At 43.9% G+C, this 15,673-nt stretch overlaps 1 protein-coding gene across 1 annotated transcript in view; it reads left to right on the top strand.

Annotated features, from left to right (window-relative positions):
• IL12RB1 (interleukin 12 receptor subunit beta 1) overlaps nucleotides 1–15,673 on the top strand; it is a 241,423-nt gene that overhangs the window by 128,382 nt on the left and 97,368 nt on the right. Inside the window, exon 8 of the mRNA XM_073545077.1 lies at nucleotides 13,035–13,239. Coding sequence (XP_073401178.1) covers nucleotides 13,035–13,239 — 205 coding nt within the window. The remainder of the gene's footprint in view (nucleotides 1–13,034; nucleotides 13,240–15,673) is intronic.

The raw sequence follows: 15,673 nt of genomic DNA on the forward strand, positions 1-15,673 counted from the left end.
GCTTGTCCGAGTGGCTGCAGGATGCCTTGGCGTTACATCCCCCACCTAACTCTCTCGAGGACGCCATGACCCAGAGGGGTTATGCAGGTGGAGACTCCATTGTTCCCCAGTGGAAAAGAGACTGACCCTGAGCTCAAGGATGTAGGCGCCCTCTCCCTGAAGGATATGGAGACGAAACGCCGGAAGGACAAGCAGTTATGCTTTTACTGCGGTAAAAAGGGACATTGGAAAAGGCAGTGTACTGATTGCCCGTCTTCGACCCGGTCAGCGGGAAACAACTAGGTCTGGGTAGTCAACGGGGAGACTACTCAGAGCCTAAGGTACTCTTTTCCTCGTTTTCTAAAGTGTTACTTTATGTGGAACTGTTTGTGGACGGTAGTTCTTTTCCCTCTACAGCCTTTGTGGACTGCGGATCATCGATTAATCTCATTGACTCCCAGTTGGTCACACACTGCAAGATAGGGACAGTTAGGCTCAAGGTTCCGATCAAGGTGGTGGCCATTGACTCCTCTCCCCTCACTAAGGAGGGAATTCTCTTTATGTCTGACTTGTTTTCACTCAGAGTGGGTGCTACTCATGTGGAAAACCTAAGTTGTTGTGTTCTGGACAATCTACCTGCAGGGTTGGTGTTGGGTATGCCCTGGTTACAACACAATAACCCAGTTATTAACTGGAAAATGGGGGAGATTGTTCAATGGGGGTTTAATGATTTTAAGTTTTGTGATAAATCCGCACTACTGGTTGAACCTGTTAAATCTGTGTCTGTATCATCTGTCGAGCTGGAAGGTATTCTGGAATGCCTGAAGGACTTCGAAGATGTATTCTCTGAAAGCGAAGCCGAGACGTTACTGCCACATAGACCATTTGACTGCGCTATCGAGCTGGTCCCAGGGGCTAAATTACCTAAAGCCCGTCTGCTATGAAGGAGTACATTGCTGAAAGTCTGCGCAAGGGACACATACGTCCTTCAGTTTCACCTGTGGCGGCAGGTTTCTTTTTTGTAAAGAAAAAAGATGGCGGGTTACGTCCCTGTCTCGATTTTCTGGAGCTTAATCAGATTACTGTACGGAATACGTACCCCCTTCCGTTGATTCCCGACTTGTATAACCAACTATCAGGGGCAAAGTGGTTTTCTAAACTGGATCTTCCGGGGGGCATATAATTTGATAAGGGTCCGAGAGGGGGATGAATGGGTTTGAAAATTTAGTCATGCCATTTGGTCTTACCAATGCCCCCGCCATATTTCAGAATTTCATCAACGTGGTATTCTCGGATCTCATTGGTCATTTTGTCGTTATCTACTTAGATGATATTTTGATATACTCCTCCAACAGGCATTCTCATCTGGAACATGTACGAACTGTTCTCCAAAGACTGAGAGAAAATCATCTGTATGCCAAATTGGAGAAATGTGTATTTTGTGTGCAAGAATTGTCTTTTTTGGGATTAATTGTATCCTGTGAGGGTTTTCGCATGGACCCCAAGAAGGTGCAGGCCATTGCGGATTGGGTGCCACCCCAAGATTTTAAGGGTCTTCAGCGTTTCTTGGGGTTCGCCAATTATTACCGCAAATTTATCCGGGGGTTTTCGCAGGTGGTCAAACCTCTCACGGATCTAACATGCAAAGGTGCGGATGTGAGAAATTGGTCCTCGCTCGCAAAAGAGGCCTTTGCGATGATGAAAAAATGTTCTATGTCTGCTCCTGTGTTGGTACAGCCAGATCTGTCCAAACCATTTGTGGTGGAGGTGGATGCCTCCGAGGTGGGGGTGGGGGTAGTGTTGTCCCAAGGGCCTGCCACTCTAACCAACCTCAGGCCATGTGCTTTCTTTTCCAGGAAGTTCTCTGCTGCTGAAAGAAATTATGATGTAGGCAATAGAGATCTTCTTGCGGTCAAGTTGGCGTTTGAGAAGTGGAGTCACTTTTTGGAGGGGGCCAGTCACCCGGTTACTGTGATCACTGATCACAAAAATTTGTCATACATTGAGTCTGCTAAAAGATTAACGCCCAGACAGGCCCGTTGGTCACTTTTTTTTCGTTTCCAGTTTACTATTACATTCCGTCCAGGGTCAAAGAATATCAAGGCTGACGCCTTATCTCGTAGTTTTCACCCTGTGTCTGCCCCTGAGCCACCGTCCTCCATTCTGCACCCTGGGGTGGTGTTAGCAGGGATCTCGTCTGAATTGGAACGGTAAATTGAGGGGGCCCAGTCGCTGACTCCTGCGGCCAAGCCAGGGGGCAAGTTGTTTGTCCCAGAGCAACTTCGCCTTAAACTCTTGCAAGAGTTCCACGAATCCAAGTTGTGTGCTCACCGTGGTATATCAGCCACGCGACTGGCGGTGGCTAGGATCTTCTGGTGGCCTACCCTTGGTTCTGATATAAAGAAACTCATTTCTGGTTGTGGGATCTGCGCTCGTTCTAAAAGCTCCCATAGCCGGCCGGCGGGGGAGCTGATGCCCTTGGAAGTTCCCGAAAGACCATGGACCCACCTGTCCATGGATTTTATTACCAATCTTCCCTCTTCCAGGGGTAATACGGTGGTATGGGTAGTGGTGGAAAGATTTTCAAAGCAGGCTCATTTTGTTCCCCTGTCCGCATTACCTTCAGCTGAGACCTTATCCAGATTGTTTGTGCAGCATGTGGTCCGCTTGCATGGGGTACCCCTGAATGTGGTGTCTGATCGTGTTGTGCAGTTTGTGGCAGTGCTTTCTGCAAAAAATTAGGGATATCTCTGTCCTTTTCGTCCGCATACCATCCTGAGAGTAATGGTCAGATGGAACGCACTAATCAGTCTCTGGAAGAGATCCTCAGATGTCTGACTTCTGCTAGACAGAATGACTGGTGTGATATACTGCCGTTGGCTGAATTTGCCTTCAATAGTCGGGTGAGTCAATCCACTGGTATGTCCCCTTTCTTGATCAACTATGGGTTCAGTCCTCATTTTGGTGAGTTTTCTCGTCTGGATTCGGGGTGTCCCGGGGCTGAGGACTCTGTTCAGCCGTTAAAAGATACATGGGCAGAAGTCCAGGGGCGTATATCTAGGTCTCAAGGCAGGTATAAGTTTTTCGCGGACAGGAAATGAACACCTGGTCCCATGTTTCAGGTTGGAGAGAAAGTTTGGCTCTCCACGCGAAACATAAAGTTAAAGATTCCGTCAGCCAAGTTGGGCCACAAATTCACTGGCCCGTACAAGATTGTGGAAAAAATCAACTCAGTAGCGTACAGGCTGTGCCTTCCACCCTCTTTCAAGATCCCTAACGTCTTCCATAGATCTCTACTGAAGCCTTTTGAATCAGTCCGGGGAGAATCCGAGTCCGCTGCTCCTCCGGTTTCGGTTGAGGGACATGTGGAATAAGAGATTGGTCACATCGTAGATTCTAGGTTGGTACGGCGGTCAGTACAGTACCTAGTTCATTGGAAGGGGTATGGGCCGGAGGACAGGTCATGAGTGCCGGCCCGGTTGTTGCATGCGGATCGCCTGGTTTGGGCTTTCCATGCTAGGTACCCGGGCAAGCCTGGGGGTCCAGAGGCCCCCCCGTTGAGAGGGGGGTACTGTCATGATACCAGTGCTGGGTGACCGGCACTTCTGGGGTTAATGTTTTTATCTCAGTGCAGACTCTTACCTGCACACCTGGGACCTATTATGGTGGCCTCTCATTGGTTCTGGGAAAGCTTCTTATAGCCTCAGGAAGCTCCCATCCCCCGTCAGTTGTACTTTCGCCATTGGCATTGTATGGTGACCCCTGAGTGTTTGTGCTGTGTTCTGGTTGCTTGATTCTCTGTGTACGACTCGGTCTGTTCTCTGGATATTGCTTTGGATTCTGCTTGGTACCTTCTATGTCTATTTGGTTTTGACTTCTGCTTGGCTCTGACTATCCGTTCTGTCTTATCCCTGGTACTTTACTGATATCTCTGTGTATGACCTCCGTTTTGCCTTACTCTGAGTATTTCTGTATAGTGTCCTGCCATCTCTGAAAGCAGGAAGCTAAGCCCCGCCCCCTTGCAGTCACATGACCGTAGGTCCTGTGACTGCTTGCTAAACTTCAGTGTCCACAGGTCCTGTGTATCTGTACTTTCCGGCTGTACCTGACCCCGGGCCCCCCTACAGTGCTGGTGAGTCCCTGCTCAGCGGAGGCTGCACGTTGGCGCTGACAGGATCCTGACAGAAAGCATTGAAGAAGATGTGACACATTAGTTTACAGCAGACCAGCGGCGGACACACCACAGGTGCAGCCGGTGTGCCTGCACCAGGACCTGGAGGTGGAGTGGGGCCCCTGCATGGCGACTAATAATGAGGGCAATCTGGCTTGTTTATCCGGCCCCGAGGCTCTGCGGGGCCCCTATCCAGATTGCCCTCATGTGCGGCAGGTAGGTAGTGATCTCTGCTGCTCTGCGGAGTGGAGCTGCAGGGATCCGTCCTGCTTCCTGCCTGCGCTTCCTGTCTCTGACAGCGTGGCTGGATGACATCATCATTCAGCGTGGCTATGCCAGAGAGAGGAAGCTGCCGGAACAGTGATGCTGTGGCTGCGAGAGAGCTTGCTGAAAGGTGAATTGTACTGTGAGTGTGTTCTTGTGTGTGTGTGTGTGTGTGTGTGTGTGTGCGCGTGAATGTGTGTGTGTAGAGTTGAGTAGTAGTGTGTATGCAGTGCATGTGTAGCGCTGCGGGGGAACATGCAGAGAGGTGAATGGTGCAGTTTGTGTGTGGATGGTGGAAAGGACAATAATGAGGGTGATGGAGAGGACAATGATGGGATGGTGGGGAAGAAGGCAATGATGGAGGTGGTGGGGAAGAAGGCAATGATGGAGGTGGTGGGGAAGAAGGAAATGATGGGGGTGAGGGAAAGGGCAATAATGGGAATGGGGAGAAGGCAATGATGGAAGTGGAAAGGGCAATGATGGGGTCATGGGGGGGAGAAAGCAATGATGAAGGTGGTGGAAAGGGCAATGATGGAGGGGTGGGGGAAAAAGCAATGATGGAGGTAGTGAAAGGACAAAGATGATGATGGTGGGGAGAAGGCAATGATAGTTGTGGTGTAAAGGACAATGATGGTGTGGTGGGGGAGGAAATGATGGAGGTGGTGGTATGGACAATGAATGGGGTGGTGGGGGAAAAGGCAATGATGGTGGTAGTGGAATGGGCAATGAAGGGGTGGTGGGGAGAAGTCAATGATGGAGGTGGTGGGGGAGAAAACAATGATAGTGGTGGGGGAAAGGGAAATGATGGGGGTGGGGGGAGAAGACTCAGGATGATAAAGGGATTTGTGGGGAGGAGGACAATGAGGGTTGTGGGGGATTGGGATGGAAGGAAGGGGGACTTATAATGGACTTAGGAACAGAGGGAGGGTTGGGGAAGACATGTCTAACAGTCCCTTAGTATATAGTGTACTGACTTATACATAACATAGTCCCTTATTATATAGTGTACTCACTTATTATGTATAGCACAGTCTCTTAGGATATAGTGTACTCACTTATGTATAGCACAGTCCCTTAGTATGTAGTGTACTCATTTATTATGTCTAATACAGTCCCTTGGTATATAGTGTACTTACTTATTATGTATAATACTATGACTTAGTATATAGGGTACTTACTTATTATGTATAACACCATCCTTAGTTACATAGTTTCCTCGTTTATTATGTATAACAACGTCCCTTATTACATACCATCCTCTCTAGTTATATATGGTGCTGTCACTTATTATATAGCTTCCTCTGCTGTTATGTACAGTGCTGTCTCTTACAGTGTATTCTTGTTATTTTTGTTATTCACAGCACCCTCTTTTATTACATAGTCCCCTGTCTTGTTAGATATACAATGACTGCTGATGGAGGAGCTGGTGAACAGACATCCAGTCCATGCTCTCCTCCATTAGAAAAGAAGCTTTCCCATGCTCCATGAGCCATCACTGCATTTTACAGCTAACAAGATAGGATGGCATGTAATAAAACCAGGGCTCTATATAATCCAATATGTAAGGGACGATGCTGTACATAACAAAAGAGGGCACTGTGTAATAAGGGATGGCAATATACATAATAAAGGAGACTATATAATATAAATACATGCATGTATGATGTATGTGGCTATATATATATATATATATATATATATATACAGTATATATATATGAACAACGACAAAGACAAAGCAAAGTCCAGCAATAACGTGAGCAATCCAGGATGCTGTTAAAAAAATGTTTCTTTCTTTTTATTCATAAATCCATTAAAATGCAATGGTCCAAGCAGTTCAAAACAGCAATAACGCAGGAAAGTAGTGCAGATAGGACTACGCGTTTCAGCGGTAGAACCTGCCTTCTTCACGGTCCAGAATCTAATCTGCTTTCCAAACATGGAACCTTATATACATCCCACTCCCATCAGGGTAATTATAAACATATGTGAGAGACTTAAAAACATGTGCTATAAAAGCAGATCAAACATATAAACTATCCACATATTGATCAATATACAACATGCATAAAGATTATAAGGAAAGAATTCAACATATTGGAGAAAAATACATTAGAAATGTCCAATAACCTGACCATAAGATTTAAGGCCCTGTGCACACGGTGCAGATTCCGTGCAGTTCCGTGGCTCTCAATGCTGGTTTATATAAGAAAATGAACTTGCTGGATCTAGAAAACAGTAGCACCTATATTGAATTGCCATCTAATCCAACTAATTCATTTAACTCTGAATTATTACATCTATTACAGGTGGGAATTAGTATGGGTGCTATTTCAGACAGAATTAAAAAATTTATTTTTTGTGAAACACCGATTGTTCCAATATACCACTCACTCCCTAAAGTTCATAAAGAGGTTTTTCCTCCCCCTCTCAGACCTATCGTGTCTGGGATCGGATCATTTAGTGAGAAACTAGGGGAGTGGGTAGATTTTTATCTTCAACCTTTAGTGCCATTAACACCAAGTCATCTTAAAGATTCCAAAAGTATAATACAGATTATGGAAAAATTTTACTGGCAATCTGATTATGTGTGGTTATCTTGCGATGTGGTGGGGTTATATCCTTCTATCCCCCATCACGTCGCGTTACGATGCATCACATATTATTTGTCCAGATACAGTAATTATGAGGATTCCATTCAGAGGTTTATTGTCTCCTCAATTCAATTTCTTTTAAGCCACAACTATTTTGTGTTTGATGAGAGATATTTCCTCCAGACACAGGGTGTGAGCATGGGCGCCAAGTTTTCACCTTCCCTAGCTAACCTGGTTATGTCTGTGTGGGAAGAAAATTATATCTTTAATATTGATAACCCATACAAGGATAATATTGTTTGGCTGGGGAGATTTATTGATGATCTGATATTTGTCTGGAGGGGTAGTCTCTCGTCTGCAAAAAGTTTTTTTTCTTATTTGGATTTGAATGATTTCAATCTAAAATTTACTAGTAGTGGTCATGAGGTTTCAATTAACTTCTTGGATTTGAAACTGACCGCAGATCTGGACAATGATGGGGTTCTGATATCTCCCTATAAAAAATCCATTGCATGCAATAGTATTTTAATGGCTTCCTCTAATCACCCCAAACATGTCATTCAGAATATTCCTGTGGGGGAGCTTATTAGACTAAAAAGGAATACTACATCTAGTGACAAATTGGAGGAAGGAATTGAAATGACCTGTAATAATTTAAAAAAAAAAGGGGGTATCCTAATTGGTCTTTGGAGAGAGCCAGGAAAATGGTAGCAGGCATGGATAGGGTTAAGCTGTTGGAATCTACTGAGAAAAAAAGACAGTTTGACTCTAAAAAATCTAGGGTGGTTTTCAGTACCAATTATAGTCCTCAGTTTAATTCTATTGTTAAAATCATCAAAAAATATCTTCCCTTGTTATCTCAGAATGTTATTTTGAAAAATATTGTGGAAAATAATGATATTGCCTTTGTGGCAAGAAGAGCCCCGACTTTAGCTACATTATTATCACCCAGCATGTTTAAAGATCCGGATAAAATTTCCCCTAGCAATTGGTTAAAAACAACAGGATTTTTTAAATGCGGTGCCAATATCTGTAAGTGCTGCGGTTTTGCTAATAAATCTAAAACATTTACATCTATCTCCAATAAAAAACAGTTTAATGTTTGTTCTTTTATAAACTGTAATACGGAGAATGTAGTGTATCTAATTAATTGCAATATATGCCGTATGCAATATGTAGGTTGCACGATGAACCCCCTTAAAACTAGAATCCGCAAACACCTGTCAGACGCTAGTAATTTGCCTATGGTTGGTGCATCAGTAGTATCCCAACATTTTTCAAAAAAACATAATGGGGATTTACGCGGTTTCTCCTTTATGGGCATAGAGCATGTAAAAAAACCATTGAGAGGGGGAGATTTTCACAAAAAAGTGCTTGCAAGAGAAAGCAGGTGGATATTTGAGCTGGGGACTCGCATGCCACAGGGCTTTAATAACCGCCTGGATATCATTATGCACTATTGATATATTTGTATTATATAATGCTGGTTAATATTATTGTTCTATGTTTTTGTACCACTGGGGCTATGTGCACACGGTGCCGATTCTGCTGTGGAATTTTCCGCGTAGATTTTGCTAAATCTTTAGGTAAGATGATCTGTGTTTTGCCTGCAGTTTTAGTGCAGATTTATCGCAGATTTGGTGCAGTTTTAGTGCAGATTTCCACTGCAGTTTCCACCTGCAGATTGGAGGACTGCGGCAGAGCCGCACAGGAGAAGCGACATGCTGCTTCTTTTATTCTGCACCAGATCTGCGCAGAAAAATCTGCAGCATGTGCACAGCCTTTTTTGTTTTACATAGCCTTAAATGGTACTGTGCATCACGTGCTGTTCTGCTGCTTTTCTGCTGCGGTTCTGCAGGGCTAATCTGCTGCGGAACTGCACGGAATCTGCACCGTGTGCACAGGGCCTTAAATCTTATGGTCAGGTTATCGGACATTCCTAATGTACTTTTCTCCAATATGTTGAATTCTTTCCTTATAATCTTTATGCATGTTGTATACTGATCAATATGTGGATAGTTTATATTTTTGATCTGCTTTTATAGCACATGTTTTTAAGTCTCTCACATATGTTTATAATTACCCTGATGGGAGTGGGATGTATATAAGGTTCCATGTTTGGAAAGCAGATTAGATTCTGGACCGTGAAGAAGGCGGGTTCTACCGCTGAAACGCGTAGTCCTATCTGCACGACTTTCCTGCGTTATTGCTGTTTTGAACTGCTTGGACCATTGCATTTTAATGGATTTATGAATAAAAAGAAAGAAAAAATTTTTTAACAGCATCCTGGATCGCTCTCGTTATTGCTGGACTTTGCTTTGTCGTTGTTCACATTTGTATGGATGGACTCCTACATCCAGATCCGGGCAAAACGGAGTTAACCAGGTCAGCTGAGGTTCCAGGTGGTTCACAGGAGTGAGCTGGTCTACATTGTTGGATATATATATATATATATATATATATATACATACACACACTGCTCAAAAAAATAAAGGGAACACTTAAACAACAGAATATAACTCCACGTAAATCAAACTTCTATGAAATCAAACTGTCCACTTAGGAAGCAACACTGCACCTGCAAAACCACTCCCTTATTGAGGGAGTCTTGATAATTGCCAATAATTTCCATCTGTTGTCTATTCCATTTGCACAACAGCATGTGAAATTGATTGTCAATCAGTGTTGTTTCCTAAGTGGACAGTGTGATTTCACAAGTCTGATTTACTTGGAGTTATATTCTGTTGTTTAAGTGTTCCCTTTATTTTTTTGAGCAGTATATATATATATATATATATATATATGTACTGTGTGTATATGTATGTGAGTGTGTGTGTGTGTATATATATATATATATATATATATATATATATATATATATATATATATAGCTTTGCCACGATAAAAGGAGGGGGGCCCAGACACATTTATTGCACAGGGGCCCCAAGCTGTCAGTGTCCGGCCCTGCAGCAGACCCTTCATTTTGGTGATTGGCTGGGCCCACACTCATCAAATATTCATTGTCTATGCAAATATACTTTGTTTAGGCCTCTTTCACACTTCAGTTTTTTACAATCAGTCACAATCCGCCAGGTTTTGAAAAAAACGGATCCGCAATTTTTTTTGGAGGATCCGTTTTTTTCCCCATTGACTTGCATTATGGGCGGACTGTGACGGATTGCCGTCCGTTGCATCCGTTTTTCTCTCTCTCTCTCTCCCCTTCCCGGCCAGCGTTTCCTTTAAATTTCCTCATTTTCAGGATCCGTCTGAAAACGGATCCTGTGCCATCCGTTCACATCAGTTCAGAACGGATCCGCTTGTCTGACTTTTTGGTGGATTTGAACTGATGCAAAAAACTGAAGTGTGAAAGAGGCCTAATGTACGCTTCTAACCAGTGATGAGCGAGCTCGAAAATGCTCGGGTCGAGCAAATTGGAATACTCGGGAACTCGGAGAGAACAACGAGCCCAATGTAAGTCTATGGAAGACCCGAGCATTTTTACCGCGATCCCCCAGAAGTCCTTTTAAGGTCTAAAAACATCTGAAAATGATGGAAACTGCTCAAATGACACGGGGACATCATGGCGTCGGGAGGACGTGTTCCATCCCGAGGTCTAACTTTGTCCCGGCTTCCACTATGTTAACCCAGTGTGCCGTCAGCAAGATGTACCGTCCCTGGCCACAAGCACTTGTCCACGTGTCCGTGGTTAGGTGGACTTTCCCAGTAACTGCATTGTTGAGGGCACGGGTAATGTTGTGGGACACGTGCTTATGTAATGCCGGGACGGCACAGCGGGAGAAATAGTGGCTGTTGGGGACCGAGTAGCTTGGGACAGCCGCCACCATCAGGTTGCGGAAAGCTTCCATCTCCAAGAGCCTAAAAGGCAACAATTCGAGCGCAAGCAGGCGAGAAATGTGATAATTGAGTACTGTGGCCTGTGGGGTGTTGGCTGCATATTTACGCTTACGTGGGGTATGGACAACTGAAGGCTGCGCTGGGACAAGGAATCTCATCTTGCCCCGCTTCAAGTGGACCAGGCGAGAGGTATGAATCTCCATATGGAAAACTGAACAGCTCTTCAGAGTGTCCGAGCGTGGGATCAGTTGTCTCAGGGCACTCAGCATGGTGGGAGGAAGGAGGATCAGGGTAAGGAATATGCGGTCCAGATTCACCGCTACTCTGACTTGACCGTGTGGAAGACAGGGTGCTGGTGGATAAGTAACTGGACGTATTATCTGCTATCCAACCAACAACCTTTTCACACTGCTCGGGCTTCAATAGTGCTGTCTTGCCATACACTGTCCATACACTGCTAAATCTTGGATCCAAAACTCTGATAAAACGCCGACTGTTTTTTTGCGTATGTGAAAAATCATGAACATCTGCATGCGCCTGCCGTTAAGGCCAGAAGACATATCCAGATCACAGGTGTGGTGCAGCTACAACACGACTAAATTAACCATGGTTGTTTTGCATTTGTTTTGCAGAGGAACAGCTGATTAGTCGGTCACGCAGTTTTGCGGGTGAATCAGCTATTCTCCTACAAAATCAAAATCAAATGTTTGCTTTTTTAGTTTACTGACCTGGTGGTTTTCAGCTGCATCTGGTTTTATCATTAATAGTGTCAAAAATATTTAAATTTGTGAATGGAATCTGTGACCAGGTATTTGCCACCTAAACTGAGAGCAGCATGGTATAGGGGTAAAGACCCTGATTCCAGTGATGTGTCAGTAACTGACCTGGTTAGTGTAGCTTTTATAAAATTACTCTTTTATCAGCAGGTGATAATCACTAGAGAACTAGTAAACCTGCTGCCATGTTGTGCTCCATATTCATGAATTCTGTATAACCCTACCCCAACCATTGATTGACAGCTATGTACACTGTGCATAGGCAGAAAGCTGCCAATCAGTGGTGTGAACAGGATTATAAAAAAAAAAACTTGTGAAGCAACAAAAAAAGCGGTCTATAGGAGCGCCAAAGGAGAGGCAGAAACCAGAAAAAGGGTAAAAAACTCAGCTTTTATTCTTCGTCCAATACCCACAACACGTTTCTATAGTCACAGCCGTCTTCCTCGGGTGGAATGAAGGAAGCATCAATTATTACAGCCTTTATTGTTCAACATCTAGGGGAGGTCGCATAGGATTGTGGGTTGTTCCAATTAGGGCTACCTACAGTATAAAGGCTGTAATAATTGATGCTTCCTTCATTCCACCTGAGGAAGACGGCTGTGAAAGTAGAAACGCGTTGTGGGTATTGGACGAAGAATAAAAGCTGAGTTTTTTACCCTTTTCCTCGTTTCTGCCTCTCCTTTAGCGCTCCTATAAACCGCTTTTTTTTATTGCTTCACATTGAATTTTCCTCTCTGAGGATCAGCAGCAGGAGCAGCTTGGAGGGCAGTTGCTTGTGGGAGAACCTGCATTTGCTGGGCGGTGCTGGGAAGCTCCGGGATCCTTGGTGTTCACTTACGGCTGGGATCGGTCTCAACTTCACATCCGGAAGCCGGTGAGAGCGGAGGTTGCTGGCAACCACGTACAGTGCCCTTCTGGGTTGCAAGGACACGCTCCCCAACTACCATTCACGGTCACACCGTGGTTGTGCACGGGTGGCACAACCCTGTAAGGTGAGCAGCCTGTCGATTCAGTTAGGGAATTAATTTAAACACAGGTACACTCATTGCGCCACTCTTTGCATTTTATTTTTCATTAAAAAAAAACTTAGCATTCAGAGAACTGGTTGATCTACAACAGATAAAACAGTATTTTTTTTTAATCAAAACTGCAACAAGCAGCCCAGTAAGTGATACATCACTAGAATCAAAGTCTCTAGCAAAAACCTGTTGATAGACGCTGACCATTTTTTTGTCTGCTGGCTAACATCACATGCCAAGACAATGATTTCTAGTACATCAGTGATGCTAAATAAGTATGGAAAACTATAGGTTATGTCAGAAAGTGAGTGGAAGGTGTAATAACCACAATAAATTTATATTTGATTGTTTCTATTCTTTTTATTCTATATTTACAGCCCAGCACAAAAGAAGAAGGCACGATGAATTACCATATAAATGTTACTTTTCTCCCTTGCTTTGGAGTAACCACAAGTAATTCAACAAAAAGCTACTTGTTCAATGCCAGCATATCTGGAGCAGCATATAATGTCACTGTTATAGCTGCCAATCAAGCTCAGACTGCTTCTCCATGGTCTACAGTCATTGAAGAAGACGGGGCAGGTATGGTCAAAGTTTCCACAAACCACTTGTTATAGTCATTCTTTTGAGCTATTTAAATTGTTCTTCTTTGGATTTCTGCAAAGGAATAATATTTGTGTTTAACCCCTTCCCGCCTGGGTGATTTTTCATTTTTGTGCTTTTTTTTTCCTCCTCTTCTTCCAAGAGATTTTTTTATTTTTCTTGTTGCTATAGCAATGTGAAGGCTTCTTTTTTATGGGACAAGCTGTGGTTTTGAATAAAATAGATTTTATACAGTGCTAATAGTAGATGGCCAATAGAATAGAAAGAAAGAGTGTGAGAGGGAAGGGAGGAAGAGAGAGAGAGAAAACAGAAAATGAGCAAGGTGAACATGGTTATAGTTCAAAAACACTGTACTAGTAAAATGTAAGAATGCTTTAAAAATGTAGTGTTAATAGTTTATCTTTACCAATCAATAAAATGATAGTTGAATGAGCAAAGGAGAAATTTAAATTAAATCAGTATTTGGGATGACCATTTGTAGGAGGTTTAAAAAACTAGGTGAGGAACACACAAACTCTGCTAAAAAGGTGAAGTTGTAGAAGACAGTTTCACGTCACAGATCATATACCATGGCAAGACTGAGCACAGCAGCAAGTCACAAGGTAGATATACAGAATAAACTAAGTCTCTCCCATTCAAAGATTTGAAAGACAGAAGTTTCAAAATGTGCTGTTTTGAAGAAGCACCAAGAAATGGGCACTATTGAGGACCAAAGATGCAGTGGTCAGCTAAGAAAACTTAGTGCCAATGAAAGACACATCATGCTTACTTCCCTTTGAAATCGGAATAGTGCTATTAGCTCAAAACTGGAAGTGACCGCTGAGACCCATCTACTGTTTGGAGAATTCTGATTAGAGTTATCTTCATGGAAGAATTGCATCCAAAAAGCCATACCAACTTCAATTCAGCTTTGTATGAAAACAGTTTGTTTGCCAACGAAATGATGAGTTTTACTCTAATTAATGTCAGCAGTCAACAGCGAAGCATGGTTAAGGGTCCTCACAAGTTTGGGGATGTATTTCTAAAAATGCAGTTGGGGATTTGGTTAGGGATAAGGCCCTGTCACACACTAGCTAGCGAGATCGCTGATTTTGTGACGCTACAGCGATCACGCGAGCGAGATCGCTGTGTGTGTGATGGGGATCAGTGACCGACCCCCTGCCAGTTATCGCTGACCGTGCAGCATCGGCCTGGGCCGTTTTTCGATCGCTGGTCTCCCGCTGGCCAGCGCGCATCGCTGCATGTGGCAGCGAGAGATTAGCGATCAGCGACGCTGGACGCTGGTTTCTAATGTAAACATTGGGTATCCAGGAGCCGCGGCTCCTGGATACCCGCTGTTTACCTTGGAAACCGGCGTACACGCTGGTTTCCAAGGTAAACAGTGGGTATCCAGGAGTCGCGCGGCTCTTAGATACCTGATGTTTACCTTGGAAATCAGCGTGTGTGCTGGTTTCCAAGGTAAACAGCGGGTATCCAGGATCCACGGCTCCTGGATACCCGATGTTTACATTAGAAACCAGCGTCGCTGATCCTGATTGCTGGGGCTGTCTATGTGACAGCTCACCGGCAATCAACCTAACGATGTCCCAGCGATCCCATCATGTCGGATCATTGGTGCGATCGCTGGGACATCATTATGTGTAATGGGGGGCTTTATTGGTCCACACAACGCTGAGAAGTACAGGCAGATATTTATCCAACATTCAAAACCATCAGGGGGTATCTGATTGGCTCCAATTTTATCCTGCTGGACGACAATGACCCCAAACATACAGCCAATGTCATTAAGAACTATCTTCAGTGTAAAGAACAAGTCTTGGATGTCATAGTAAAGCTCCCAGAGAGGCCAGATTTACGCAAGCCTACATCCACAGAAGACCTGGTTAGTAATCCAAGATGTTTAAACAACCTCCCGTCTGAATTTCTTCAAAAGCTGTGTGCAAGTGTACTTAAAATGTTTGCACAGCACTGTATATTTCTAATGTTATTAAACACTATTAAAACAGTGATCAATGAGTGGAACAGGCTGCCATGAGAAGTGGTGAGTTCTACTTCAATGGAAGTCTTCAAACAGAGGCTGGACAGACATCTGTCTGGGATGATTTAGCGAATCCTGCTTTGAGCAGGGGGTTGGACTAGATGGCCCAGGAGGTCCCTTCCAACTCTACCATTCTATGATTCTATGATTCACTCACTGTTCTACCCTATAGCAACAACATCTCTTAGACATTGAGTTTTCTGCACAGATGGCAGGTAAGATTTTGGACAATTATACCGCTTCTTATTTGACATCTAAATGTTTTTACAGGTCCCAGTGATCTGCTTGGAAGACCAATCAAAGAGCATTTCTGTAATGGATTTTTGTGGTCCTCTAGATACAGTCATGGCCAAAAGTATTGACACCCCTGCAATT

The sequence above is a fragment of the Dendrobates tinctorius genome, unplaced genomic scaffold (assembly GCF_039654945.1).
Source record: "Dendrobates tinctorius isolate UK_male_01 unplaced genomic scaffold, ASM3965494v1 ptg000011l, whole genome shotgun sequence".
NCBI lineage: Eukaryota > Metazoa > Chordata > Amphibia > Anura > Dendrobatidae > Dendrobates > Dendrobates tinctorius.